Here is a 25987-nt window from a genome sequence, read left to right as displayed (position 1 = left end):
AAACCAACACTTCGTTTCCTTGTCTTTGTCTCCAGAACAGGTTTGATGACTTTGGTTCTTTCACTGTTTGTTGTTTGGATCTTTTTCATCCCTCTAGGAACACCGCCCAGTTCACCAGCAGCTCAGAGACAATCTGCAGAAACCAGGAGGTCCTGCTGCCCCCTGGTGGTCGATGGTCACTGCTGCAGACTGAGGAATGATTTTACTTTTTAAATCAAACTTTGGACATTAAAAACTATTTGTGACCATAGAGAGACACAAAATGACCACAAAGATATACAAAACAACCACAAAGAGACACAAAATGACAAGAAAAAGACACAAAATGACCACAAAATGTCCACAAAGCAACACAAACTGATAACAAAGAGACACAAAATGACCACAAAGAGACACGAAGTGACCACAAAGAGACACGAAATGACCACAAAGAGACAAGAAATGACCACAAACAGACACAAAATGACCACAAAGAGACACGAAATTACCACAGAGAGAAACGAAATTACCACAAAGAAACACAAAATGACCACAAAGAGACACCAGATGAAATCAATCATATTTATTTCCTGTTTCCTTGTGATTTCAGATTTATAAAGTAAATAATGTGTCTGACTAGTTTCTCCTGAATGTATCTATTTTTTTTTTTATTTTTTTTTTTTTAACATCTCTGTGTGTTTCTGTGGTGTGCGTTCTCATCTGGTTGTGATTTTCTGTGCTCGGCTTTGTTCCTCTGGACGCTGTTATGTAACACTGACGTCACTCTTTCTGCTCCGGGCCGCAGACCAGAACCGGAACCAGAATCCGGAGCTTACGTCCCGTTATTATCCCGAAGTCTGTCCGCCTTGACGGTTTTAAAAAACGTTTTTATTTCTGATCACGGGGGATAAAAACGCTTCTCGGTGACGTCAGCGGGGCTGTTTTTGGCTGCTGACGTCAGCGGGCTGCGCTATTGCAGAGTCACTGCGACGGTCGGACTGTAAACAAGCCGCGGCAGAAGCGTCCAGAACCGGGCCTTTACCGACGCCACCGCCGCTTCTGATATTCGTGAGTGATTTCGCTGAACCGAGCGTCCATGAGTAGGCTCTGTTACCGGGTGGCTCGGCTCTTGTTTTCCGCGAAGGCGGTCGCTCGGAGCTAGCCTCTCGAGCTAACCCACTAGCCTCTGGAGCTAACCCACTAGCCTGTGGAGCTAACCCGCTAACCTCCAGAGCTAGCCCACTAGCCTCTGGAGGTAACCCGCTATCATCCCGAGCTAACCCGCTGTCATCCGGAGCTACCCCACTAGCCTCTGGAGCTACCCCACTAGCCTCTGGAGCTACCCCACTAGCCTCTGGAGTTACCCCACTAGCCTCCGGAGCTAACCCCGCTAGCCTCCGGAGCTAACCCCGCTAGCCTCCGGAGCTAACCCCGCTAGCCTCCGGAGCTAACCCCGCTAGCCTCCGGAGCTAACCCCGCTAGCCTCCGGAGCTAACCCCGCTAGCCTCCGGAGCTAACCCCGCTAGCCTCCGGAGCTAACCCCGCTAGACTCCGGAGCGAACCCGCTATCATCCGGAGCTAACCCGCTATCATCCGGAGCTAACCCGCTCGCCTCTGGACCCAACCCACTAGCCTCCGGAGCGAACCCGCTAGCCTCGCTGGCTAGCCGACAGCCGAGGGCCTCGCAGCGGGGGAGCCACCCTGTCTGCCCCGGGGATCCACCTCTCTCCACAGCGGCCAGGTTCTCCTGAACCGTGAGTACGACGTTATTTAATTTTCTTCAGATTTACAATAAGTTCCAAGCCGTTCAAACTGCGCCCAGTTAGCCAGTTAGCATAGCGGCTAGTGCTAGCACCAGTTAACAGGGTGCGAGTTACGAAATCCTGTGTTTACAAGCTGAGCTGGTCTGTTTTGCTGGCGGATTAATCTGAATAAACATGAAGAGTTCATACACACTGGTACGGGCAGCTGTTTAGACGTTAAATAACTCGACTGGACGTGAAATCCAGATTTAAATCGGATCAAAACCATATTTCAGAGCCACATCTTCATTCTGCCATCTTATTTTTATTTACATTTCACGTGTTTGTCTTTTTAAATATCTACAATTCTGCTACTGTAAACATATACAGATGAAAACTATAAATACTAAACCTCATTCTGCCTCTTTGTTTGTTATTTTGTCATGAAACACTGGTTTACTGAAGAAATTGCTGCTTAATGTTGTTGCAACCTGCTAATAAACGTAAAAATGACAAAATATATGAATTAAAATAGATATTCTTTCAAACACATACTAAATATTATTATAAACCTCCTTTGTGGCGCAGCATTTAGAGGATTAACTGTGATTAAAGTATGTTTTCCGGATATAAACGTGGTGTTATTATTAGTTTATGGTCCTTGTCTTGTTTAAAATGGAAATAAATATAATTGCACTTGTGATGTTCACATTCAGGTGATCTCACACGAGATAACAAATTAAACCCAGCTAATTAACAGATAGTGGTTAATTATTACTGACATTTATGTTTTGTTGTTTATTTTTATTGTAATTAACCTTGAAACCGTCGTGTTTAAAGCAGGTTTTTAAGAAAGTAGAAGGTCTTTAAGCTCTGATTTGTCAGAATTTATTTCCTGAAATGTGAAGAAGGACTGAACTAATGATGCTAAATAAGTAAAGAAAGCGTTTCAGATTAATTTCCACACATTCAACGGCTGCATTTGTTCATTTTATGTTAATTAATTTGCGGTAGATTAATTATTTATCTATTAAATGACCTTAAATCTGTTTTTATTTCCTACACATTTCTGCACATCATGTTTTCAAATGTTCGTCTCTAAAAAACAATCTGTAAAACCCCAAAAACATTCAGTAAACAGTTGAAACCCGTCTTTAAATAACTGAATAATGTTCTGTTATTTGACTGATGGAGGTTTAATGGATCACGTGATCAGCAGATTAGCTCGTTTTAAATTAGCAGCGATGCTAATAATGATGATGACAGTTCCTGCTAATGGAAATGAGTGATCTGATGGCATTTTTAAGATCAAATAGATTTAGTTTTATTTATCCCACTGTGAGGAAATGTGCTGTGTTCCAGCAGTAATAGTCGGAAATGTAAATAGACAAGAAATACACAGAATTTCTGTTGATATTTGTATAGAAAACTGCAATATTGTATGTATTTATATGCCAAAAAACAATGATACGGGACACAGATATTCACCGACTTGGCTCATTTGCACGTGTGTATATTTAGTATGAATTCCTGTTTCCTGCGTTAGTTTTTTTATTATTCTTCTGTTAATATTTCAACTCTTTCTGCAGACCATTAAACTATTAAAAAAAAAAAAAAAGCAATCTTGACATACTGATTAATCTGCTTCACACATCCTAGGTTAATTATTAATCTACTAAATGACTGTAAATGGTGAAACATCTGTTTTTATTTCTTACAGATGTCTGCAGATTACGTTTTTAAATGTTTTGTCTCTCACAAACACTATAGAAAAACCAAAACATTCAGTTTATGGCATCATATCCTCACATCAGAGAAACTAGGACAGAAAATAGTTTAAGGCAGAGGAGTCAAACTCGTCTTAGTTCAGGTTCCACATCCAGTCCAGTTTGATCTCCAGTAAAACCACTAAAACCACAGCATAGTAACCTATAAATAACCACAACTCCTAATGGTTCCTTTGTTTTAGTGCAGAAATGTTCACATTTCAGGAATTATCTTTTTACTATGCATCATGAACAACCTGAAATTTCTGAAGAAAAATAGATAAAATTTCATCAACATTCAGCCTCAGTTTATCATTTCCACATTACAACTTCCAGATCACAGAGTGTCGACAAAGGAACACAACATTTAGTCATCTGGAACTGAACCAGAGAGGATTTACTGGAGGATCACAACCATAAAAGTCAGACAAAAACAAGACAAAATATTACAATAATGAGATACAAAACGACAAAAAATGAGACAAATGACACAAAACAAAACAAAAGAGAGACAAAAATTAGACAAAAAAAGTTACAAAAGAACCAAAAAAGTACACAAACGAGACAAAAAATGACAAAAAAGGAACAAAATGACAAGAAAATCGACAAAACACAAGGGAGACAAAAAAAATCACAAAACTATGAATAAAGCAAAACACAAAATGACAAAAATATGACAAAAAACACAAACGAGGCAAAATTTAGACACAAAAGGACAATTGAACAATCTAGTATTTTACTTTATGATCAAAACAACTTGTCATGGTCTAGAAATGATTTTAAATTTATAGTTTTACTAATTTACAATCTGCAGTTAATGTCTTCTCTGTAATTTTTACACTTTGAGGGCCGGATTGGACCCTCTGGAGGACACTTTTGGCCCACGGGCTGCATGTTGGACACCCCTGGTTTAAACTTCTTTAAATAACTGAATACAACGATAATAAAACATGTTTTGTGTTGTTTGACTGATGGAGGTTTAATAAATCAGCTGCTGTTATCATATGGCAGCTGTTTATATATAATCATTTAATTCTGAATGAATTTCTGCCTCTTTTATGTGAACATTTGTTGTTTTTTTTGCTCTCATGGGACTTTAAACTGATTAAAACTACCACTAATGATTATTTTTTTTAATATTAAATAGTCCAACCGGTATTTTCTGTTTTAGTTTTTTGCTTGTTTAGTCTAGAAGACAACAGAAACGACAGAATTTAACATTTCTTACGTTTTGTAGCTCTCTGGTTTTGCCTTGGTGTGGACGTTGTGTGAGAATCTGTTGTTTTTGATGTTTTTTCCTGCTTGTTTTGCAGCTGGGTGGCTGGTCAGAGCGTCCTCCTCCCACCATGGAGGCAGGAGGGAAGGACAGCGAGGAGGAGACGCTGCAGACGGCCTTCAAGAAGCTCAGGGTCGACGCTGAGAGGTCAGAAACACTCCACTTTCTGATGGAAAACACTAACAGGAACTAAAGAAACAGAAAAACTCAACACCAAACCATTTTATTTATTAAAACACATGAAAACCGATCTGTGTTTAGATTATTCTGAAGTGAAACAGTTAAAGAAAGATCGTTCCTGTTATAATTAAGCATCTATTTAGTGTTACTCGTGTGCATACTTGGTAGATTTTGTTGTTTACCGTCTCAAAAGATGGAGTCATTTTGGACAATTTTCAGTTCATTTTGGACACATTGAGTAATTTTGAACAATTTTTGGACAGTTTTCAAGTCATTTCAAAAAGGTTTCAAGGCATGTTGGATAGGTTTTTGACATTTTTGGTCAAATTTTCAGACATTTCAACATTTTGAAATATTTTGGAAAGGTTTTTTTGAAATTTTGAACAGATTTTGAGGAATTTTAGATTTTCAAGTAGTTTGGACTAGTTTTTTTGTCACGTTGCGAACATTTTGAGTCATTTTGGACAATCTTAATCAATCTGAACAGGTTTTGAGTTCAAAAAGTTTTCAAATCATTTTGGACAGGTTTTTGACATGTTTGGTCAAATTTTGAGACATTTTGAGTAATTTTGGACAATTTTGCTTTCATTCTTCTTCATTCCTGCTGCAGAATCTTTCATACACAAATAAGCATAAAATAAATGAATAGAACTTCTAAACAAAAACAAAAAATCACAGAAGAGACAAAATCTCAAAGAAATTTTATTGCCATTTCCACAGTTAAACTGGAAGCCTTTGTGTTGGTCTGAGAACAGAAGTTTAATGTTTTATTTTTCTGTCTTTAGTCTTCCAGGAGCAGTGAGTGGTTCAGAGGCTCCCAGAGCAGCGACACGAGTCGGACTGGAAACCAGCGGAGCGAAGCCCAAACTGGGATGTCCAAAAGACAGCTGGCACGGGTAGGTGGAGGGTTGGTTTGATGTTTTTCACACAACATCTGGATCATTCACTCTGCAGACAGTCATTTCTTTCTGCTCCATATTTCTGAATTGGGTAAAAAGGCTTTTATTTACATGAAATTTGTTGCAGAAAGACTGAAAACTAATTAATCTCAGACTGTGAATTGTTGAGGCCACAACATGCTTGTTTTTCATGATTTGCTTTTAAATTGAATCTTTTATATTAGTTCTCTTGCTGGTGCTTGCTCGGTTCTTAACCTTAGTGAGATTTCTCCTGGTTTAATAAAAGTTAACAAATAAATAATGATCATTTTACTGTTCACTCCTTAGTGAGTGAAACTTCTAAAGATTGACAAAACATTTCAAAGGCGACAACCTAAACAAGTTCTGTTCAAGGAAATATTCCTTTAATAGTATAATAACAAAATCACCAAAACGAGACAAAATCACAAAACGAGACAAAAAGTCGCAAAAAACGAGACATAATCACAATTATGAAACACAAAATCACAAAAAAGAGACAGAAAACTGCAAAAATGAGACACAGTGACGATGGATTCATTCAGCAGTGAAACATCTTCCTACTGATGGTGAACAGAGTTTGTAGAAGTTGTAAATATTTAAATATCTGTAGTCTGCAGAGCCTCATTTATTCAAGGGTTTGTTCTTCATGATGTTCTGGTTCCATAGAAGTTTAGATTAAAAATGATCCACGGTGAAGAAAAACAAACTGTTTTTCATTTAAATTAAAAATACATTTCAGTGATTTCTGTTTATTTCCTTCTGTCCACCTCCAGTTGTACGAGGAAATCCTCCAGAGGTTCGTCCAGATCTCAGCGCCGTCGGAGGTCCAAGTCTCCCATCCTCCACCCCCCAAAGTTCACCTACTGCAGCGCTGCCGCCCTGCCGCCCCCTGGTGGCTGCCTGAAGCAGCAGCGCCTGGCCGAGCCTCGTCCTGACGCCTCCGCGGCCTCCCCGGCCTCGTCTCAGGCCTCCTCAGCCCAGAAGGAGCTCCCCTCCTCGGGTTCTCCAGGCCACATCTCCCCTCTTGTTTTCGGGTCCCGCCCCACCGATGACACGCTCACCGGGGGCGTGTCCTCTGAGACCACGCCCCCCAGACAGGAAGCAGGAAGTTCGCCTGGTGAGGAGGAGAAAAGTTCCGAGTCCGGAGCGGCTCGTAGACCCGCCGAGGCCGCCGACTTCCGGGCTTTATCCGAGCTGCACGGCTGTTCCTGCTCCCCGGAGGAGGGGGCGGAGCCTCGCTGTCGCTGCCAAGCCAATCAGAGGAGCTGGAACGGTGTGGAGGTGTACTCCTTCACAGGGCTCCGAGATGTCATCTCCGAGTGCGAGAGGAGTCTGCCGAGCCACGAGGACAGAACTCTGAGCGGAAACGTTGCCTCGCCGTCCTCCGGTTCTCCTCGGTCATGCTCGGAGCAGGCCAGGGCGTACGTGGACGACATCACGATAGAAGACCTGTCCGGATATATGGAGTTCTACCTCTACATCCCCAAGAAGATGTCCCACATGGCAGAGATGATGTACACCTAGAGATGATTATTATTCTATCAGAGGGAGAAGAAAGAATTCCATATGAGCTGATTTAATCACCGTTAGTCGGACTACCACTCCTCCCCGTTTGTGCTCTGTGGGTCCGTTTGTTTGTTTTTCTTCATTTTCAGTTTACAAACGAAGTTGCCAAAGCTCTGGGTGCCGGAGGAGGAACTAGTGCTTCTGTTTGTGGCATCGTCACCGTCTGGAGTTCATTCAATAAAGAATAAAGAAGTTTCTGTTGGAAAAGTTTAACGTCTTCTGTTCTGTCAGCGAAGACACAAAATTACAAAAATGAGACACAAAATCAAAACGAGACACAAAATCACAAAAATGAGATGCGAAATCGCTAAAACAAGACACAAAATCGTCAAAACGAAACAAAATCATCAAAACGAAACACAAAAAATCACAAAAATTGAATAGTTTTAATATTTAGGTGAGAAAATGTCAATTTATCTGACTAATAACAGAACGTCAAGACCTATAATATTAATGATACAAATGTGCTCGGAATAATTAAAAATGTTAGGTTAAAACCCATTAGTACAACTGAAAATATTAAAATAGATAAAGTCAAGAATCTACACTATTAATTTTGCAAACATGTCTGACAAATATAAATATTTAGGTTGAAACCCATCAATACAACAAAAAATACTAAATTACCTGACTAAAATGCATCTACAAACCTTAAATATTACTGGTTATTCTAATTTACCTGAGTAGCTTTAATATATATATGAAAAAATGTCAATAATAAATATAATGTCAAGACCAAATAATATTATTAATTATACTAATCTACCAGAGTAATAAAAAATTTAGGTTAAAACCCATTAATACAACTGAAAATATAAAATATCTGACTAAAATAGATAAAGTCAAGACCCTATAATATTATTAATTATGCAAACGCACCTAAAATATAAAAAAATATAAATATTTAGGTTAAAACCCCAGAAAACGACAAAATGAAATAAATACAATTTAATTAAATAATGCTAAATACTTTAAACGTACCTGACAAATAGAAATATTTAGATTAAAACCCATTAATACTACAGAAAATTTTAAATTACTTGACTAAAATAGATAAAGTCAAAACCCTACAGTATTACTAATTATGCCAATCTATTTGAGTAATAAAAAAAAATAGGTTTAAACCCATTAATACAACTGAAAAAATAAAAGAATAAAAGTATTTTAAAAAATACATGTGGAAATTCATAAATAATTAAATTTAAAAAATCTTTAAAAATGGAATAAAAAAATCAATAAATACAGAAGTAACTAAAGAAACAAACATAAATTATAACTAATATATGTGGTTTAAAAAAAGGATGCAGAAATCAAGAAATGATGAAATGATTAATTAAAATAAATGTGCAATTAACTAAGTAAATAATAAATTATTTAATTAACAAAAGAATAAAGATGTTAAAAAAATACATGTAGAAATTCAGAAATCATTTTTCAAAAATATAAACAAATATTGAAATAAAAAAAGACAATAAATATTTAAAATAAACATGTAGAAATTTAGAGATAATTAAATTTTTTAAAAAATGTAAAGAAAATGTATTGGAATAAAAAAATAAATAGAGAAATAACTACAGAAACACAAAACTAAATTACGTGCACCCAGCTAAGTAAATAACAATAAATTAATGAATTAATAAAGGAATAAAAAATATTTAAAAAATATATGTAGAAATTCAGAAATAATTTAATAAAAAGCAATGAAAAAATATTGAAATGAAAAGGAATTTTATATCAATAAATTCAAGATGTTTATTAAATTTTGTTAAATTTAAGAAACATCTTGAATTTATTTATATAAACTATTATTTTATCCTTGTCTGTGTTTATTCATTTTTTATCTTTATTTTTATTTTTTCATCGTTTTTTTTAGTATTTCAGAATTTCTACATGTATTTATTTTTTTTGCTCCTTTCACACCGTGTATACTTTGCCTGCCACTAAAACACATAATTAGCCCACGGTGATGCTGTGGACCAATCAGACGGCGCCAACTGGACGTTGTCCCCGGAACGCTTCCTCTCCGTCCAATCAGAGGCCAATGCGTGGAGGGCTACGGAAGGAATGGGGCTCGTTGGCCAATCGGGCGGCGGCGCGGCGTGACGTGACACCGGGAAACCCGTACGCTCGCGCTCAGTTTACCGGCGTTTGACCCACGAGCGCTCCGAGTCCGGCGTTTTTTAACGGTTTAACGGACGGAACAGCGACTGTACCCCCAGCAGAGATGTGGTGTCTGAGCGGGCTGTCGGTGGCCCTCGCCCTCGCTCTCGCTCTGGTGCCCGGACCCGCCGGAGCCCTGAAGGGGGGAGAGTGTGAAGGTAGGTCCCGCTGCTAGCTCCGGTTAGCTCCGGCGGCTAGCTCCGGCAACTTTTAACGCCAGAAAGGGACCGAATTACCGGTTTAACGGGGAGCCTGGCCGGACGGTTCGTTACGGTAGTGTGGTGTTTGTGCCGTGTTTGTGGGTCGGACCGGTGGAGCTACGGTACCGGGGTTCGGTTGTAACGACCGGCAGCTGCGAGTCGGAGCCGTTAAACAAACCAGCAGACAGCAGGTTTACCGTAGAAACACACCTGGAGAGGCTCCGGACAGGTAAAATAACGGAATAAAAGTTTATAAATCCACCTGGAAAGAGCCCAGCAATCAGGTTTAACCAATGAATACAAACCGGCAGCAGTTTATCGGTTATTTATAAAATAAAACTTATTAATTTACAATAAAATCATCAGTGTTATCCTGAAGTCAACTTAAAATAAATTTATTTAAAATGCAGTGAGATAAATTAACCTTTAGTTGGACATAGTAGGTGTTTTATGTATTTAATTTGTATTTTCCTTAGTTTTGTAGGATTTTAACCTAAATATTTAAATTTTTCAGGTACGTTTGCATAGCTAAAAATATTATAGGGACTTGACTTTATCTATTTTAGTCACATAATGTAGTATTTTTTGTTGTATTTATTGGTTTTAACCTAAATTTTTTTTATTACTCTGATTGATTAGTATCCTTAATTATATTATAGGTCTTGACGTTATTTGTTAGTCTGATAAATTGACATTTTCTCATATAAATATTAAAACTACGCAGGTAAATTAGAATAATCAGTAATATTTAAGGTTGTTAGATGCATATTCATCAGGTAATTTAGTATTTTTATTGTATTAATGAGTTTTAACTTAAATATATTTTTCAGCTACTTTTGCATAATTAATAATATTGTAGGGTCTTGACTTTATCTAGTTTAGTCACATAATTTAGTATTTTTTGTTGTAATAATGGGGTTTAATGTAAAATTTTAAAATTATTTGGGTAGATTGGCATAAATAATAATATTATAGGGTCTTGACTTTATTTTAGTCAGGTGCTTTTGTATTTTCGGTTCTAATAAACAGAGTTTTTATTGGACAAACTTATCATTTTAATACACATTCAGGGTTTTTCTGGGTTCAAAATTGACCCTTAGTAAACATTAATGAGTCTGAGCTGTTTTATTACACAGAAATCTCTACATTTTCCTCATTTTCTGACCATTTCATTAACAACAATACTTATTATGCCCAATTAGATTAAACCCCAGTCCAGAAATTTCTCTGAAGAATTGATTTTTGCTGTTTAAATTCTCAATTTTTAACGTTTCACCTTGAAAACTCCCCATCATTCTGTCTGTTTTTATTATTTGCTGACATTTTGCAGCCAGAACAACTGAGTTAATCAAGAAAATAATCATTATTATTTGCATCACAGGTGTCCAGTTAAACTTTGCAGTAAGCTAAAATTAGCACGCAACTCATCAGAATCCAGAATTTCACATCTGCTGCAGTTAATATATAATATTTTTTGATTCCAGCTTCACCATATAATTATTATAAACCAGGAAACAACACATTCTGCGTAAAACGACAATATTTTAGCCTCATTATTTAGTGTCACCCATAAATACAGTAAATATGTCCGTAGTGCTGTTCAGATTTGGGACACGGTTTGGTTAAAATCTTCTTTATTGTGCAGAAGAGAGATATTTCTGCTTCCAGATGTTTAGAAGAGTCTTTGTGGGTTCGTTCACACTCATTAGACACACAAAAGGACGACAAGACACGCAAATACAAGAAAAACAGAGACCAAGTGACCACAAACGCATGCAAAATAGCAACAGATGCACAACAAGTTGACATTTTGATGCAAATAGATGCAAAATAATGACAAAGATGCACAAAACACTAAAAACAGGTGCAAAATGACCACAAAGAGATGCAAAAGGAAACAAAATGATCAAAAATATTTATAAAATGACTGCAAAGAAACTCAAAATGACTGTAAAGAAACATAAAACCACTGAAAACAGGCACAAAATGACCATAACAATTAAATAAAAAACACTCACAGCTGCTCGGTGTCGTTATATGAAATAAAACATCTCAGGGTGTTAATTTACACAGAAACGTGAAATATTAAACACCTGGACAGTGACAACAACAACATGTTGCTGTGTTTGTTGCTTTTCAGAGTTTAGTGCTCCAACGTATTTAAAGATAATTTCAAGTTATCTAGAAAAAGTAAGACTCACTTCTGGAAACAACCAAATGATTTCAAATGTTCATGATCAGGTCAGACAGCGAGAATCTCTAATAAAGTTTGTTAAATATCAGTTCCTGGTGGCTGATTTCTGCAAAAACAACAAATTAATTTATGTTAAAAAACAAGATTTTATTGTGAAAAGCTGCACTTTTTGTGCCGACATTCATCATTTTGTCCTCCTTTCCCAGAATCTCTGCAAAGAATGTTAGCAGAGTGAAAAATCGATCAAAAATACACAATAATTCTCCTTAAAGTACAAATATTAGAGTTGGATAAGTTCAGAGTGGAGAGAAAAGTTTGTTCATTCGTAAATGCTTTTAAAATATAAGAAAAATCAAAAACACAAGGGAAAACAACTTCAACTTGTAAAAATTTCGAACAAAACGTGAATTTTCAGTCTGACAGGGCATCATTATTGTGAAATTTTGGGATTTACTGATATTTTCGAGCCTTTATTGGCCAATATAATGATAATGATGCTGATTTTGTTGCTAATTTTCTTTAAGTAGATCTATAAATTCATATATAACCTAAAATATCAGCTGTAGAAAGCAGTCAAACCACCAAAGAAGCATTTCTGTTGCTTTCTGGCCTCGTTAAGCTGCTTTTAAAGGTCGTTTGATAAATGTTTTTGTGTTTTTGTGTGTTTTTTCTTCCAGTTTGCGTGACCTTCCTGGGGAAGTTCTATCAGCAGCTGCAGGACGACAATGTGAAGTTCACCAGCGGCGACATTGAGAAGGCCATCATCAGGAGCTGCAGAGACGCCAAAGGCAAAGAAAACCGCTTTGTGAGTGAAACCGTGGAGGAGGAGGAGGATTTCTGAGTTCTGATTTAATGACAATGAGCCAAACTCAGTTCTAACTGAGAGATTACTCAGGGGAAGGAAAATGTTTAAAAACAGCACATTTTCTTCATTTAAATCTCATTTTTAAGCGTTTTTGTGTTTATTAGATGGAACAAAAGGGGAATAATTCTGTAGTTGAGTGAATAAAAGAGCCTGAAGTCCCTCCACACATCTGGACAAACAGTCTGAACGTCGGTTTCTAGATGATTAACGACACAAACCGTCGCTTCCTGACTATTTAACCCTCGTGTCGTCCTGTGAGTCAAACTGACCCCTTTTAAAGTTTGAAAATGTGTAGGAAAAAATATATTTTCACAGTGAAACTTCTGATGTCCACATTTTCAACATTTTTGGAAAATTTTTCAACATTTTTTGGTGGAAAAAAAATGTTTAAAAATGTTTCTTTATGACCATAGATATTTTTAGGATTTTTTTGGAAGATTTTTACTTTTTTAAAAAAATGATATTTACAAGAATTTTCTTGCCAAATTTGGGGGATTTTTAAAAAATAAAACTATTAAGGAATTATTGGAATTTCGTTCCTGAAGGTTTTGCAAATTTTCAGAAATGTGGGGAATTTTTTGCAGAATTTTTGGATTTTTTTTAAACAAGGAAACAATATTTTTTGGTGCCTGTAAATGAAGACAACAGGAGGGTTAAAGGTGTTTAGATGTTTGTAATGTGTTGTTTTTCTTCCAGTGCTACTACATCGGAGCAACCAGCGACGCTGCCACCAAGATCATCAACGAGGTCTCCAAGCCACTCAGCTTTCATGTCCCTGTGGAGAAGATCTGTGAGAAGCTGAAAAAGAAGGACAGTCAGATCTGTGAGCTCAAATACGGTGAGAAGGAGAATTATTATTATTATTATTATTATTGTGAACTACGGAGAGATTAACGAGTTAAAGTGGTAAAGAAGTCAGGGTCACCAAAGTGGTTCTCTGTTAGCCTGCTAGATCTCCACGGTAACTGATGTTTTAGGAGTTAGATCTCCATGGTAACTGATGCTTTAGAAGGTAGCTCTCCATGGTAACTGATGTTTTGGAGCTAGATCTCCATGGTAACTGATGCTGAGGAGCTAGATCTCCATGGTAACTGATGCTGAGGAGCTAGATCTCCATGGTAACTGATGCTGAGGAGCTAGATCTCCATGGTAACTGATGCTGAGGAGCTAGATCTCCATGGTAACTGACGCTGAAGAGCATTTGGTTTGACTTCAGTGTTACTTTTGAACACCTAAACTCTCATTTCAAATTTTTTTTGCTTCATTTTCTGATCCATCATGACACATTTTAATTTTCTTCGTTTTTTTTTATTTTTACAGCTTCATTTGGTTTGTACAAAGTTAAACAAGTTCATTAAGAATACGGTTTATTAAGTGTTGACAACATTTACATGAATTTATTTAATCAGAAAGTAGTTTAAAATAAAATTACAGATGATTCCAGATCCATTAGGACTGAACTTTTTCTGCTAATCAGCCTGCACCTTACCTTTCGTTGCACTTGTTGCAATGACAATAAAGTGAATCTGAATCTAAACCTGAGCAGTTTTTGATTTTTAGTTTTGTCGTGACTCCTTGTTTCCATTTTTCCAGACAAACAGCTGGATCTGACCACGGTGGACCTGAAGAAGCTGAAGGTGAAGGACCTGAAGAAGATCCTGGAGGAGTGGGGCGAGTCCTGCAAAGGCTGCGCCGAGAAGTCCGACTTCATCCGCAAAATCACCGAGCTGATGCCCAAGTACGCGCCGGCGGCCGCCAGAGCACGGACAGATCTGTAAACAAACAAACAGACAATCACAACAACAACAACCTGGGACCTGATCTGGATCCAGGAGGAGCTTCTGTTCCACGAGGATCCTGCACAGATTCAGAGCTTTAGATGTTTAAAACCGAGGAGTCGAAACATTTCTTTAGATTCTTATTAAACTCGATTCTAATTCTGGAGGAGCTGGAGAGGATTTAGCTTGTTTAGACGACAAGGAACGAGATGGAAACATCCAGAAATCAAACCAGAGCTGCTCACGGATGATTCGACTTCTTTAAATCCGACTAAACGTACAGATTTGTTCCTTTATGAGACGTTTTCCACTGCAGGAACTTCTCTTATCACCTGTAGATTTTTTTTTTTTAAAGTGTCAAATTCACCACTTATGCTACAAAACAAACTTCAGCTGTTCTGTTTTCTACCCAGAACTGGAGCTCCATCTGATTTCTGCCGTTTTCTCTGAGTTCCTGCAGCGGAAAACCATCAGATCGATTAAAAACAATCATACACAGCTGAATTTGTCACTGATTTCTGCTGAGAAAATGGAGAAAAACTGGATTAATATGAGTTTAAATGAAAGAAGGAGCCGCTGGTTTGGAGGTTTAGTCGTCTTCTGGGGGATTCAGGAGTTTAAATCATGTTTAGTGAAGTTTTTCTGCCACTTCTGGTGTCGGAGGATCAACGTGGATGTTCTGAATTAGTTTTTGGGAGTTCGACGACAACCTGTAGAGTCAGAAAATGGGAAAACGGCACCTGAATCCACCTTTCAGCGCCTCAGATTTAACATATAAGCCCTCGTTTGTTTAATCTGAACCAAAATTTGTCCAAAATACGAGTTTAAATGATCTGTAGGAGCCGCTAGTTTGGAGGTTTAGTCGTCTTCTGGGGGATTCTGGAGTTTAAATCATGTTTACTGATGTTTTTTTTTTTTTTGCCACTTCTGGTGTCATTGGATCAATGTGTGGAGGCAGAAACTGTGAAAACCAGTGACTGAATCCACCTTTCAGCTCCTCAGATTCAACATATTAGCTCTCGTTTCTTTAATTTGCACCAAAATTTGTACAAAAAAAGTAAAAACGCCAGAAAACGTCGACCTTGAGGCGTCCCACGTATCATTTTGCACAAAAATCCAACAGACATGGAGGAGTTTTCTTCATCTGTCAGCAGAGTTAGAGGATATTTATTCAGGTTTTCTTTTTTTAAGAGACTTCTTGTTTTGTTTCTGATCTCTGATTGTTGTTTGTTCTGAATCCTCCTCCATCCTTGCTGAGTTCAGGCTACAGATGAGGAAAAACTGGTCAGGGTTTCAGCTGAACGTCGGGAATCGAGCTGCAGACTCTGAAGGGAAACAGACGGTTTGTTCGTCTCACTCTGACTTTTCATGTTGTTACCGCTGTACTATTCTACTTTTTCATTAAATTATGAAAAACTCGCTCTGACTTTGACTTTATTTACATGTTTTAGTGAATATTTAAACACTTGAACTTTCATTTAAAATCCAGATAATCACAAAACTCAAACAGTTACACATTATTAAGTTTTACTTCATTTTTCCAGGCTCTGAGCTTCACTGTTCATTTATAAATAAAATATGGTGCTGGATGAAGCTCTTAATGTATTTTCAGCTGAACAGAGTTAATTGAAATCTGGTTAAAACAGGATTTAATGTCAATTTGAGCAGTAAAAAGCATTTTGTCTTTGTTTTCCACTAAATATTACATCAAATCGACCACTTTTTAACTCCCAAACTCTTATTTTTTTCTAATTATTTGCCATTTTGCTTTAATTTGGAAGAAAAAAACATCTATTGTGAAATATTTTTATTTTGAGTTAATTTAGTGCCAAGTTTGTTTAGGTTTGTACACTTTATAAACTCGAGTTGTGTGTTTTTCTCAAAATAGATGTTTTTGGTGTCATTTTGGGAGCTACTTTACTGTATTTGTGCAAATAAAGGAGGTCGAGACGATGATTCTTAAGAAACGACCGGAAAGAGGGGAAAAAATGACACAAAATGATTGGTTTTCATGTGTTTTGTCTGGAAAGTCTCCATGATATCTGCTGCAGAAAAACAAATGACACCAAGTCATTTCACCAAAAGACAACAAAATGAAGCAACGTGACTGCAAAGACACACAAATGACAACAAAAAGACACAAAACGAGGACAAGGAGACACAAAAACACCAGATATGAAACCAAAGGGACAAAAAAAAACGCAAAGTTACAAAAAATTGTAAGAAAGAAACACGACAAAAAAAAACTACAGAACATGACACCATAGACACACAAATAAGACAAAAAATTACAACAAAGATACAAACAACAAAAACAAAATATGAAACCAATGACACAAAAAAACTGCAAAATGAAGCAAAAGAAACAACAAAAAATGCAAAATGACACTGAAGAAATTCAAAACAGCCAACAAGAAGACACAACATGACACTCAAGGGACACAAACAACAACAAAACAACATGACAATGACAATCAAAAATATAAAGACAACAAAGAGACACAACAAAAAAACAAATCATGAAACCAGAGACAACAAAAACAGCAAAGCAACAAGTTACATGAAAGAAACACAATAACAAAAAAACCCATGAAATAACACTGGAGACACAAAACTACACACAAAAGGACCACAAAGAGAGGGAAAAAAACACACAAGTGATCAATGAGACAAAAACAATCACATGACGCAAAATGATGCCAAAACACAACAAAAACAACACAAACAACAGCAAAGTGACAGAAAATGATACAAAAGACATACAGATGACAAATAATATCTAAAATGACACGAAAGAGACACACAAACAACAAAGTGATAGAAAATCACCCCAAAGACACACAACAACAAAAAGACACAAAACCACGACAAAGACACAGAAAACAAACACAAGAACACAAGATATGAAACCAAAGACACAAAATAACTCAGCAAAGTTACAGGAAATGACACAAAAGAAACACAAACAACAACAAAAAGACACAAAATGACCACAAAGAAACACAAAAACACATGAAATGACCCCCCAAATAACACAAACAAAAACAACAGTAAAGAGGCACAAACAACAAAATGACACAAAATATGAAACCAAAGAGGCAAAAAACCCAGCAAAGTTACAGAAAATGACACAAAAGACACACAGATGACAAATACTATATGAAACGGCACCAAAGAGACACAAACAACAACTAAATGACACTAAAGAGACACAAACAAGAACAAAAACACACATAAGAGACACATAAACAACAACAAAGTGACACAAATCACAAATATATAAAAGGGCACTAAAGAGACACACAAACAACAACAAAAACACAAAACAACCACAAACACAAAACAAAACACAAAATATGAAACAAGAGACAAAAAAGTTACAGAAAATGACACAAGACACAAGCAACAACAACAAAATACACAAAATGACACTAAAGAGATGCAAAGCAACCAACAAAAAGACACAACATGTAACACCAAAGAGACACAAAACACAACAAAAACAGCAAACAGAAAATTACCCCAAAGACACACAAACTACAACAAAAACATTGAAAACAACATCAAAAAGACACAAACAACAGCAAAAACACACACAAGGACCAAAAAGAGAGGGAAAAACACATAAGTCACCAATGAGACAAAAACAAACACAAAACACGTAAAATGACGCCAGAAACTCGCATGTTTTTATGTATTCTGTCTGGAAAAAGCTCCAGACCTCAGAAAACTACATTTACGCCAAACCCTCTGCGTTTACGTCATGACGTCCATCGCGGTGCGTCATCACGTCTCCTCCCTCCTCTGGGAAAGCGCACATTCCTATTGTCCAAGATGGCGGCATCAGTGCAGCTCCTTGGATGTTTTTAAACCAGTTTCTGCTTTTATTCCTTTAATCTGGTTTATGAGCGAACATCCAGCCTCCGGACGGGTCGCCGCTCTTCCCCGCAGCTCCAGCCTGCCGCCGTATTTCCGCTAACGCTCCTGGAAGCCGCTCCCGGGCCGGATTCCCGTCGCAGGCACCGAAAAGTTTGAGCTCCATCACCGTGTGAGGATGAAGAGGCAGGCCGGGAGGGAGAGCAGTCCATCCAGGGCCGGCGCCAAGCGGCTCCGGGAGCGGGACCGGGAGAGTGCGCGGAGAGAGGAGCTGCCGCCGCCGCCGCTGGCTCTGCTGCTGGCGGAGAGCCGCGGATATCACCGCCGGAGCCGCAGCCGGGAGCGAGAGAAGCCGCGGCTGAGGGAGGAGCGGGCGGCCGCCTTAGAGCTCCACCACCGGCATGAGCTCAGCCTCCTCGGCCGCCCGCCGCTCCGGACCACCGCGGCCGAGCTCCCCGCCGCCAGGCCGGGCACGCTGGAGTACAAGACCCTGCTGATCAGCAACCTGGGCTCGCAGGTGTCGGACGAGGACGTGGAGGACGCGCTGTTCCACGAGTTCAAGAAGTTCGGGGACGTCAGTGTGAAGCTGTCCCACACCCCGGAGCTCGGCCGGATCGCCTACGTCAATTTCCGGCACCCGGAGGACGCCAAGGAGGCCCGGCACGCCAAGTCCTCCAGGTTAGTGCTCGGTGACCGGCAGCTCAAAATAGAACCGATGTACGTGAGGAGGCGAAGCGTGACCCCGCCGGACGTCGGTTATCTGCCCGTGCACGCCCCCTACCCCTACCGGCAGCGCTCCCTGTCCCCGCCCGGCCCGGGGGTCAGCAACATCCGGGACCTGCGGGCCCGGCACTATGCCCTGGAGACCCTGGGACTGAGCCGGGAGCGGGAGCGGCTGCTGGACTACTACGGCATGCTGGACGAGAGGGGGCGGCCCTACGGCTTCCCCCCCATGCCGGTGGTGGAGGATCTGAAGCCGGAGGACGACCAGAGGGCGACCAGCAACCTGTTCATCGGAAACCTGGACGGGAACGTGACGGAGGCCGAGCTGAGGAGGGGGTTCGACAAGTACGGCATCATAGAGGACGTGGTGATCAAGAGGCCGGCCCGGGGCCAGGGGGGCGCCTACGCTTTTGTGAAGTTTCAGAACCTGGACATGGCCCACCGGGCCAAGGTGGCCATGCAGGGGCGTCTGATCGGGGGGAACCCCATAAAGATCGGCTATGGGAAGGCCAACCCCACCACCCGGCTCTGGGTGGGGGGGCTCGGACCCGGGAACTCTCTGGCTGCTCTGGCCCGAGAGTTCGACCGGTTCGGGAGCATCAGGAACATAGACTACGTGAAGGGGGACAGCTTCGCCTACATCCAGTATGAGAGTCTGGACGCCGCTCAGGCCGCCTGCACCCAGATGAGGGGCTTCCCTCTGGGGGGTCCGGAGCGCCGGCTCAGGGTCGACTTCGCCAAGGTGGAGGAGAGCCCCTCCCGTCCCTTCCCCCCCGGGTACCAGCCTCCCGTGGCCCTCCCCTCCCACTACGACCTCCTGGGGGAGGCCTTCAGCCGCCACCGCAGCCTGGAGAGGGAGCTGAGGGCCCGGGACCGCTCCTCACCCCCCTCCCACAGCCTCCTCACCCAGAGAGAGAGGGAGAGGGCTCTGCTGGACAGAGACTACCCCAGCAGCCCCACCCGCAGCCTGGAGAGGAGGGCCGGGGTGGAGGCGTTCGGGAGGAGCAGCCGGACGGTGAGGAGCCGCAGCCGGAGCAGGGAGAGGTGGCTGAAGGAGCGGGAGGAGAGGAGGAGCCGGAGGAGGAGCCGCAGCCGGAGTCTGTCCCCTGACAGACCCATGGATGACCGGGAGAAGGAGAGGGGGAGGTCGAGGCTCCGAGGTCCAGGAGGGGCCGTTTCTCCGGACGCCAGCCCAGACCGAGCTCGTGTTCGGGCCCCAGACTCCACCACGGAGCCCCGGGACCACTCCCCCGACAGCGGCGGGGGGCGACACCCCGCCGCCAATGAAGACGACGCTCCGCCCGGCCGCCACCACAGCAAGAGGTCCGGCGACCACCTAAACAACCACCACCACCGGGGTAGCGAGGTGGTCCCTGCTGGTTCCCCCCCCGTCCACACCGACTCCCACACCTCCTCCTCCCCCGGCTCGCTGTCCGAGTTCGCCCAGACGTCGCTGCCCAAGACGTGGCACGGCTTCTTCGCCCTGAAGAACAGCAGCTTCCCCACAGACCTGTACCTGCTGGAGGGGGGGGCGTCCTTCTTCAGTGCCGTGATGAAGGAGAGCCTCCGCCTGCAGAACCAGAACCAGCTGAAGATCGCCCAGCGGCTCCGAATGGACCAGACCCGGCTGGACGAGGTGTCCCGCCGCATCAAGCTGGGTCGCCCCGACGGCTTCGCCATCATGCTGGCGCTGCAGGGGCCCGTCGACCGGCAGGCCCCGGCCCCCGAGCCGGGCCTGCAGGTCCGCCTGCTGCGCCACCTGGTGACGTATCTGCGGAACAAAGAGGCGGCCGGCGTGGTGAGCCTCCCCGCCGCCAAGGAGGGCGGTCCGGGGGCGATGCTGTACGCCTTCCCGCCCGGGGAGTTCTCCCAGCAGTACCTGCAGAACGCCAAGAGGACGGTGGGGAACCTGGAGGAGGAGCACATGGTGGTCGTCATCGTCGGCGACACTAACTGACCCAAATACTCGAATACTTCTAGGGCTGCGACTCGCGATGAAGTGTCCAAGCGCGATGCGTCATCAAAGGCGTAAGTGAGCTCCGAACATGGACGGACATCCGCACTGTATGTAAATTATTATTAATTAACCGTTGATCACATCTGAGTCACTGACATCTCGTAATTTGAACCGAGGAATGCATAAATTTTAGTTTTTTACAGAGTCCAGTTAGAAAATATGGTTTATTTTTGGCAGATTTTTAAATGAGACACGTGGAGAAAATTACCAGAGCTATACGTCACATTTAGACCAACTTACAGCTGAAAATCTGCTGTTAAATTGGCATCATTTTGGGTTATTTTTTATCTAAACTGTCTGTTTTGGATTCAGACGGTTAATTATCTCCAGGAACATGTTAAATTTAATTAAATTCACTTTAATGTGTTTGTGAGATCAAAACTGGAGCTAGTTTTTCCCAGCAGACGATGCAAACAAAAAATAAACACCAGGGAGTTAAAAAGAGCTGCGAACAATTATTATTTTCATTCTCCATAAACCTGATTATCTCTCTTATTAATAATTTAAAACATAAATCTGTCTATTCCTTTATTCTGGAGCCCAAAGTGATGCTTTAATTGTTTTTTTTTGTCTGACAAACACTGAAAAACCTCCAAAATGTTTACTTTACTGCAACAATAATCAGATTTTTATCTGTTTTGATATTTGATTGGTTGAAAAAAGCCTCTAAAGTTTCTGATTTTAGCTTTTAAAAGTTAGATGTTCCCAATTTTGTTCCTCTACTGTGACAGTGAACTGATTTTCTTTGCGTTTAAAGGCGTCATGTTGGGATTTGAGAAACACTAATTGATATTTTTCAGCATTTTCTCACATTTTATTGAGCAAGAAACTATTAACCCTCCTGTTGTACTCATTTACAGGCACCAAATAACATTGTTTCCTTGTCTGAACAAAATCAAAAAATTCAGCAAAAATTCCCCAAATTTCTGAAAATTTGCAAAACCTTCAGGAACAAAATTCCAATAATTCCTTAAAAGTTTTGCTTAAAAGTTTATTATAAAAAATCTCCCTAATTTGGCAAGAAATTCTTGTAAATATTTCAAGAAATGAGTAAAAATCTTCCAAAAAATGAGTAAAAATATCTAAAGTGATTCCATATATATCAGTAAAACTTCTGATATTTTCTTTAAGAACATTCACATAAAAATCAACCAAAATCCAGCGAATTTCGCTGGATTTTGGTTGATTTTTATGTGAATGTTCTTAAAGAAACATTTTTTCCCCAGCAAAAAAATGTTCCAAGATTTCTCAAAAATGTTGAAAATGTGGACATCAGAAGTTTCACTGTGAAAATATTCCCCCCCCCACGTTTTCAAACTTTGCAATGGGTTGATCTTGACCCGCAGGACGACACGAGGGTTAAGAACAGTGAAAATAATGTTTTTTTTTGCAGTTCTGCTGCGATGTATCAACTGGTATCATCTAAAGTTTGAGGATGTTCGGCGCTTTCGATGACGCATCACACTCGGATGATTCGCCGTTAACCGCAGCCTTAAATACTTCCATGTTGTTGTTCTGTGGAAACACTACGACGTTTTTAAGGAACGAACACTAAACGGTGAGACAAACGAGCTGCTTTTCTACTCAAACACTACGTCTGACGGATCGTTTCTACGTTGACTTTATCTCCCCGTTCTTATCGGAGGCTGATTGTACTGTAAAGGACTGATTCTGAGCCGTCCTGCCGCCTAGTTTTAGTGTTTTTATCGACCCGAGCATTCCAGTCTGTTCTGAGAGGTAGGTGAGTGTCTGTTCTGGTGTTGCATGCTGGAAAAGAAGAAGAAAAAAGTTCTATTTTGTCCTTTTAAAAAAGACGTTTGATCGTTTCACCGGTTGGGATTTTCTATTGTGAACATTTTTACCTTTTATTCCATTTTAATCCATCCGTCTTCCTCTCTTCTGGTTCAGCTTGTCCATTAAACAATGTTTTTACTTGTTTTGAAGGAATTAAAAATGATTTCTGGAGCAGCTGTGAGAGGATTTAAAGGAGCGATGAGCTAAAAAGAGTTTAAAAAAATATTAAAAATGTTGAACAGTAGCAGAAAAACAAAAGAGCTACAATTAAAATATGAATTTGTCAAGAAAATAAAAGTTTAAGTTTGCATTTTATGAAAAAAGAAAAATTACAATTTAAAACATGAAAATAATTATATTTAAAAAATACAATTACAGCCAATAATGATTTTTTTTAAATGAAGAAAAATCACAAAATTTAAAGCATGTAAAAAAACAAACAAAACTCTGAACCCAAACAGTTTCTGGATGTTTTTTTTTTTAATCATTTCTGTTGCATTTTTCTTCACTTTCTTTTTAAAACTCCAATATTTAATCTTAATCACCAGAACTGTACGTCATATTTAGACCAACTTAAAGCTGAAAATCTGCTGCTAAGTTTGCATAATTTTTGCAGTTTTCTATCTAAACAGTCTGTTTTGGGTTCAGATGGTTAATTTTCTCCAGGAAAAAGTTAAGTTTAATTAAATTCACTTTAATGTGTTTTTTCCTCCTTCCAGGATCGATCTCTGGAGATTTTGTGCCAAAAAAAAAAACAACCCATCAGAGATAAAAACTGGAGCTAATTTTTCCCAGCAGATGATCAAAACAGAAAAAATTAACACCAGAGAGTTAAGATATTTGATTTTTTAAAACATAAATGTGTCTGTTCCTTTATTCTGGAGCCCAACATGATTCTTTGTCGTTTTTTTGTCTGGCAAACACTGAAATTCCTCCAAAATGTATTTTTTTTAATGAAAAAATGGTCTAAAATCTCTGATTTTAGCTTTTAAAAGTTGAATATTCTTTAATCTTCTTTATGCCACTTAACTGATTTTCTTTGCGTTGTGAACAAAACCAGACGTTTAAAGGCGTCATGTTGGGATTTTAGAATCACTAATTGACATTTTTCAGCATTTTCTGACATTTTAAAGAGCAAAAACTTGAACCTATAAAAGGATAGAAAAGATGCAAATAGTCAAATCTGAGAAAAGTATCAAAAGTTTTAATTTTTCACACATTAAAGTGTAAAAAAAATGTGTCTACTGGTGAGAAAAAGCAGGAAAATGTCAAACTTTAGCTTTTTTTTCTTGATAAATGACAAAATATTCGGAGATTTATTCAGTTTTGCTGCCATTTGCACCAAACAGATGAGAGTTTGTGTTCTTGTTTTAATACCTCATGATGCTTCCAGCAGCCTGTATTGTTCTCCAGAAAAGCAGGTTTAGTTTCAATTTCTTCACTCCGAGGATAAATATTAAAGATTATTTTGCAGAATGAGACACGGAACGGCAATAAAAGTGCAGATTTGAGTCTCGCATCTGAAAAAATAACGAGTCTGAGTGAAAATCTGCAGCGAGAAACGAGGAATGATTGTGTTTATGATCGATTAGTCTGAATGATTAATGGGTTTACCAGAAAAAAAAGAGGAATTATTCTGCAGCCAACACTCCAAAACTTCAAACTATTCACTTTTCTCATAATAATTACTTCAATTATCTCTTTGTTTTTCTGCCAATTGATTGATTAAATGATCATTTAAGCTAAAAGAGACAATTTCTTCCTGTTTCTGAGTCCAAACGTACAAAAAATAGAGAAAAAAAACGAAAAACGGTTAAAAAAATGTGTATTTTCATTCGTTCTTTTGTTTTAACTTCAACAGTAATAAAACCTTTTTTATTTCCACTCCACTACATTAATTTTTTTTTTACTGCACTACATCGCGTAAAGTTTCTACTTTCCAGGTACTTTTCATAAAAGTCACAAAACCAGTAAAAAAAAAAAAAAAAATCACATTCTGTCATTTTTCTGACGCTGAAAAGTGAACTAAAGTGACACAAGAGTGTATATGAAGTCAAAAATCTGAGTTTTCAGATGGAAAAAAGTCCCGTCGGCCGACTTTTACCTCATAATTTAAACCTTTTATCGAGAATATTAAATTTAAAAAGTAGATTTATTGACCTTCACGCCATTTAAACACTCAGAATTTTGCCTTTTTAGCCTCATTTTGCTCTAAAAAGTGAAACATTTCAACCTGTTTACATGTAAATGAGACGCTTTTCTGATATTAAACTTGTTCTGAGATAAAAACCGCATGTCTGAATGTTCTTCACACATTCAACACCACAGCTTTTTGTACGATAATCTGTTAAAGAAGTAAAAAATACACAAATAAACGGTTGTTTTTGTGAATAAACTTTCCACAAAGACAATCACTTTCCTTCCTCTGGTTTCTGTGTCGACAGTAAAACATGTATTCTGTATTGGAAGAAGTTTAATAAACATTTTATGCTCTTTGTAAGTCGTGTTTCGTGTTTAATTTACTCATTTAATGCCTTTTCCTTTATGTTTTTTGCACTGGTTGATAAATTCTTCCATAATTTCAACTTCTACAAAGTTAGAAATGTAATATTTGTGGTTATAAATGCAGATTTTTTTCTGTGTTAAATGTGGATAAATATCTTAACTTTATATTGATAGAACTCAAATCTCTTATTTATACATTTATTTATGTAAAAACTCAAGTACAATTAAAAAAATACATGCACATGTTGTAAACAAACAATTAAAAAGGCTAAAAAAAAAAAAAAAAAAGATATACAGTGGGTTGCAAAAGTATTCACACCCATGACCAAAACTCAATTTCTCAGAACAGAACAAAGCAAAAGTGAGTTTCACCTGTTTATATGAAAGGAAACAGCACAGACACAACAATCCATCACTGTTTTTGTTCGTAAGCACTCTTTACTATG

General features: G+C 39.3%; 3 protein-coding genes across 3 annotated transcripts; all 3 read left to right on the top strand.

The window, feature by feature from the left end:
• The first annotated feature begins 776 nt into the window (after window positions 1-776).
• Window positions 777-7642, top strand: oser1 (oxidative stress responsive serine-rich 1). The gene is made up of 4 exons (XM_023290298.3): window positions 777-1733; window positions 4801-4910; window positions 5729-5839; window positions 6637-7642. Exons 2-4 carry the CDS (start codon window positions 4834-4836, stop codon window positions 7385-7387), a joined length of 939 nt encoding a protein of 312 aa, XP_023146066.1. The 5' UTR covers window positions 777-1733; window positions 4801-4833; the 3' UTR covers window positions 7388-7642.
• A 1892-nt stretch (window positions 7643-9534) lies between these two features.
• On the top strand, window positions 9535-16045 carry manf (mesencephalic astrocyte-derived neurotrophic factor). Its single transcript, XM_023290297.3, has 4 exons — window positions 9535-9747; window positions 12661-12788; window positions 13545-13686; window positions 14442-16045. Exons 1-4 carry the CDS (start codon window positions 9654-9656, stop codon window positions 14624-14626), a joined length of 549 nt encoding a protein of 182 aa, XP_023146065.1. The 5' UTR covers window positions 9535-9653; the 3' UTR covers window positions 14627-16045.
• A 2391-nt stretch (window positions 16046-18436) lies between these two features.
• On the top strand, window positions 18437-22402 carry rbm15b (RNA binding motif protein 15B). The gene has a single exon (XM_023290301.3). The coding sequence runs from the start codon at window positions 18681-18683 to the stop codon at window positions 21180-21182; it is 2502 nt and encodes an 833-aa protein (XP_023146069.1). The 5' UTR covers window positions 18437-18680; the 3' UTR covers window positions 21183-22402.
• Window positions 22403-25987: the final 3585 nt, after the last annotated feature.

The sequence above is a fragment of the Amphiprion ocellaris genome, chromosome 5, assembly GCF_022539595.1.
Source record: "Amphiprion ocellaris isolate individual 3 ecotype Okinawa chromosome 5, ASM2253959v1, whole genome shotgun sequence".
Taxonomy (NCBI): Eukaryota; Metazoa; Chordata; class Actinopteri; family Pomacentridae; genus Amphiprion; species Amphiprion ocellaris.
The sequence above is the reverse complement of the archived record's forward strand: the minus strand, read 5'-3'. Positions and strand labels throughout refer to the sequence as shown.